Below are 4480 nucleotides of genomic sequence, written 5' to 3' on the forward strand. Positions count from 1 at the left end.
GATAAACTTCCTGAAAACATATCAAATAAATTTGTTCAGTGGTTGGAAAATATTCAGTGGTTACGGCAATGTCGCATCTCAAGACACATGCATATTTTTAAAGCAAATATAACTATTCACGTTTTCTGTCATGCAAGTAAAACATATGCAGCATGTGTATTTCTCAGATCTGAAAAAGAAAACAATGTTGTTGTTCAATTAGCTATAGCAAAAGCCAGAATAGCACCGATGAAGCAAGTCAATATTCCTAGATTGGAACTTTTGGCTGCAGTCTTAGGCTCACGTTTGTATTTAGCAGTTCTTAAAGCTTTAGAGAATCAAAAGTTTAACATATTTCTGGACTGATTCACAGGTTGCATTGACTTGGATAAAAAAGAAAGAGAATTGGACAGTTTTCGTCAAAAATCGATATGAGGAAATCCGTAAAAATTGTAGCATCGAAGATTGGTACTACATTGCAAGTGAGCTAAACGCAGCTGATCTCCTATCTAGAGGCTGTTGTCCAAAAACATTATTTAAGAACAAATGGTGGAGCTGTCCTAACTGGCTTAAAGAAGACCAGGAAAGTTGGCCTAAAAGTGACTTAAACGTTGTTGACAATATCACCGAGAGGAAAGAAACATCAACTTCATCACATGTTGTATCAATTCCTGAAGTGTTGAGTACAAGACTATATTTCTCTAAGTATCACAAAATTGTAAGATTGATGGAATGGATTTTGCGATTTATACGAAATACTCGAACTAACATAAGAAAAGAAAAAGTTTTAGATGTGACTTTGAGCAGCACAGAGTACAATGAAGCAGAAAATCTCTCCCTTAAAGCTAATTCAAAATGAAACTTTCACAAATGAAAAAGACAAAAGAATAAAAAATATGCAAGTTTTTCGAGATGAAAATGGTCTAATAAGAGTGAAGACCAAATTGTTATTGGGAGAAGAAGATCTTGATTTCAAAACACCAGTGTTATTGCCAAACCATCACTTCATTGTTTATCGTCTATTACGCGAAATGCATAAAACATCTTTGCATGCTGGTTTACAGATAATGCTCTCAAGAGTTAGAGAAAAATATTGGATCTGTGGAGCAAGACGACTCATGAAGAAAATAATATCACAATGCACTATCTGTCTAAGATTTAAAGCCAAACATTTGGAGACTCCTCCCGCATCCTTACCAAAAGATAGAATTATCAATTCAGCAGCATTCCAAATTACGGGCATCGATTATGCTGGACCATTATATCTCAAGAATGGTGAGTAAGCATGGATAGCTCTTTTTACTTGTGCAGTTTATAGATGTCTCCACCTTGAACTAGTTCAGAATTTATCGACGCATGCTTTTTTGAATGCACTTCGTAGATTTATAGCACGCAGAGGAAGAGTCTATACCATTTACACAGATAATGGCACGAATTTTCATGAAACTAATAATAAACTCAGAGAATTGAATTGGGAAGAAATTCAAGATTCTTCATCCATTCATAGGATCAATTGGAAGTTCATACCTCCTTCATCTGCTTGGTGGGGAGGATTTTGGGAGCGGATGGTAAGAATGACTAAGGAAATTTTAAGAAACGCTAGCTATGTTTTTAAATAGCTTGACAAGTGCTGATGTTACTGATCTAGACAAAATTGATAACACAACCTTGAACAATAGATATCAATATTTACAAAATATCGGAGAAAACTTATGACAGCGGTTCAAAACAGAATACTTGGCTCAACTTAGTAAAGAATCAAATAACAATTTAAAAGAAGGAGACTTAGTGCTTATTGGCGATGATAATGTCAAAAGAATAAATTGGCCTTTAGCAGTTGTCTTAAAGTTATATCTCGGCAAAGATGGCATATCAAGAATTGCGAAATTGAAAACAATCCGTGGAGAAAAAATAAGAGCCTTACCAAAGCTGTTTCCCTTGGAAATTTCGCCTGAAGAAACAGATTTTTACAAACCGAAATCAGCAGTCCCTGTCTCATAAGGAATACGGGAGAATATTACTCGTTATAGAAGAAAGATTAAAATACCAAATAAACTGGACTATAAAACATTTTTACATAAGTACATGAAGAGTTAGAAATATCTTTATAATCAGAAATTCCTGTCTAAAAAAAAAATTAATTAAAAGTTTAAAATTTATTTGTTGGTGGGGAGGATTTTGCGGGTTCGCATAAGTAATCTTTCATAAGAAAGCAAGAAATAGTTTAGTTGTAATAAATTGGCAACATAATATAAAATATTATAGAACAAACAATCGATAAGTTAAAAAAGTAAAACGATGGCTAAAAAATAGTTATTCTATGTTTCTTCCTATGTAAAATGTCCTCGTCATGTAAATAAATGTGCTCTTGTCTAAAACAACCTGTTTCTTCTTCTTGTGAGTCATAGTTCAATATTGATATAAGATTCAAAGTTCGAATTCGCAACACGCGGAGTTGTAATGAGGCTTTTTTTGTCGCCGTGTAAGAGAAATAGTAACTCAAACAAAACAAAGCAAACGTTGCCACCGGCGGAAAAGAAATACAGCCAAAATTTGGGAGTCACGTAAGAGAATTATATATATATTAGATTGCGGTTAAAGCAATTCGTTAAATGATTTAGAACTTAATTTTTAGCCTCATGCACAAAGTGATGAATACGAACATTGTACTTAAAATATACCCTTCCATTTGTTAAGCAAAAATACTAAATTACAGTAGTGAACTCACTAATTTTGTTCTACCAATATATAGTCCCTAGCCAAATTATTAAATGCACTCTAAGATTCTATGTTAAATCTTAATTATCAGGTGATACTATACAGCTTTATTATTTTTATGAGACTGAAACCGGTTTGCACTTGTTTACGCTCTTGTATCAACTGATTAAATGAGATGATACATAATATAGATTCGACGACGTTAGACGATATATTATATAACTATAGAATATTTATTATATCAATCCTTATATTAGTTCATTATAATAATTAGATCATAATTTACACGAGTTTATATGCAACGCTTAATTTTTATATTTAAACATACATGTAATGGGTTTTTATTCAGGAGATTTTTTTATATATTTATGTAATTCCTGTTTGTATTTATCTTTACCGTATTGCATTACAATGTTAACCCATTGATACCGGAGCGTAAACCAATTCAAACCGGTTTCCTTCGAGTCAAAATAGCACACTTGTATAGTATCACCTGATCATTATAATTTTGCATAGAATCTTATAGTACGTCGAATAATGTGACCATGGACTGCAGATCTTAAATAGTATCACAAGGGAAATATTGGGTCGTGGGAAGTGTTGGCACAAGTGCTCCTTTTAGTTAAATCAACTCAACAGTTTTATGCAACGAAGCAACATTTATTGCAAAGTCATCATCGGGATTGCTGAGAAAGCTTGCTTAGATAAACAATTTTCCTTAAATACAGTTCCTGCCCGTATGAGACGCGCAATAAGGTTCTATGTTGGTTGGTTGGTGTCGTATCCTCTATTGAATCGTATTTCATGGTGTGCTTGAATAGTTTTTGTTATTTCTATGGCATTAAACGAATACAAATCCTCTTCTGTGGTGTAGTTTAAGAGGTGAAAGCCTGCAGCGACTGCAGGGCAGTTAAAAACATGATATGGTGTCAATTCCACATTAAGACAATTGCCACAGTTTTGATATTTTCTAGTCCTATCTGTAGAAATGTTCATGTTTTTATGATGTTTTGTTCTTAGTCTGATGAGAGTAGTGGCTGTCTTCCTATCGATGTCAAGATTAGTTATTTGATCGTGGGCTTTGATTTTTAAAGGGGTGAATAGTCTTGACTCTGCAAAAGCATTTGCATCTGCCAACGTGGTTGGGATTGTATTTTGATTGAGATCTGTGGCATTTTTAGCCAAGGAATCAGCTATTTCATTGAACTCTAGGTTCACATGGGCGGGAATCCACAGCAAGAAGCTTTTTTTCCGGAGACGAAGTTGTCCAAGTTGTTCTATGATATTCAGGATTAGGCTTGAGGTACCTTTACTGAGTGCCTGTAAGGCAGACCTGCAGTCGCTGAAGATGGTGATACCGCTAAGCTGCTCCGAAGGTTCAGGATTGATGTACGTTTCGATTGCCGTGGCTATCAATTCTGCCGTGAAATTAGATGCGATTTTTCCAGCACCAGTTGCGATCTCTCGTTTTTGATCATCAGGTAGTACAGTCGGGTAGGTTCTATGTAAAATTATAATTATTGGGTGATACTATACAGCAGTATCTTTTTTCTGGGATGAAACCAACGTTTACATTAGTTTACGCGCCTATATCAATGGGTTAATATTGTGGTACAATACGTTAAAAATAAATACAATTAGGAAGTATATAAAAAATCTCCTGAATTAAAACCCATTACATGTATGTTTAAATATAAAAGTATTGCATATAAACTCGTGCAAATCATGTCATTATTAAAACACTACAGTGCTTCCAATAATTTGATCTAATTATTATAATATA

General features: G+C 34.0%; 1 protein-coding gene across 1 annotated transcript; it reads left to right on the forward strand.

The window, feature by feature from the left end:
- Positions 1 to 1010: 1010 nt before the first annotated feature.
- Positions 1011 to 3789, forward strand: LOC122270513 (uncharacterized). The gene is made up of 3 exons (XM_043048104.1): positions 1011 to 1254; positions 1318 to 1547; positions 3718 to 3789. Exons 1-3 carry the CDS (start codon positions 1011 to 1013, stop codon positions 3787 to 3789), a joined length of 546 nt encoding a protein of 181 aa, XP_042904038.1.
- The last annotated feature ends 691 nt before the right edge of the window (positions 3790 to 4480 follow it).

This window comes from Parasteatoda tepidariorum, chromosome 5, assembly GCF_043381705.1.
Source record: "Parasteatoda tepidariorum isolate YZ-2023 chromosome 5, CAS_Ptep_4.0, whole genome shotgun sequence".
Classification (NCBI taxonomy): Eukaryota; Metazoa; Arthropoda; class Arachnida; order Araneae; family Theridiidae; genus Parasteatoda; species Parasteatoda tepidariorum.

Coding starts and splice junctions, on each gene's coding strand:
- LOC122270513 (XM_043048104.1), top strand. CDS start 1,011: ATGCATAAAACATCTTTGCATGCTGGTTTACAGATAATGCTCTCAAGA. Junction 1,255..1,317: donor ACCATTATATCTCAAGAATG/GTGAGTAAGCAT, acceptor ACCTTGAACTAG/TTCAGAATTTATCGACGCAT. Junction 1,548..3,717: donor GAGGATTTTGGGAGCGGATG/GTAAGAATGACT, acceptor TTTTGTTCTTAG/TCTGATGAGAGTAGTGGCTG.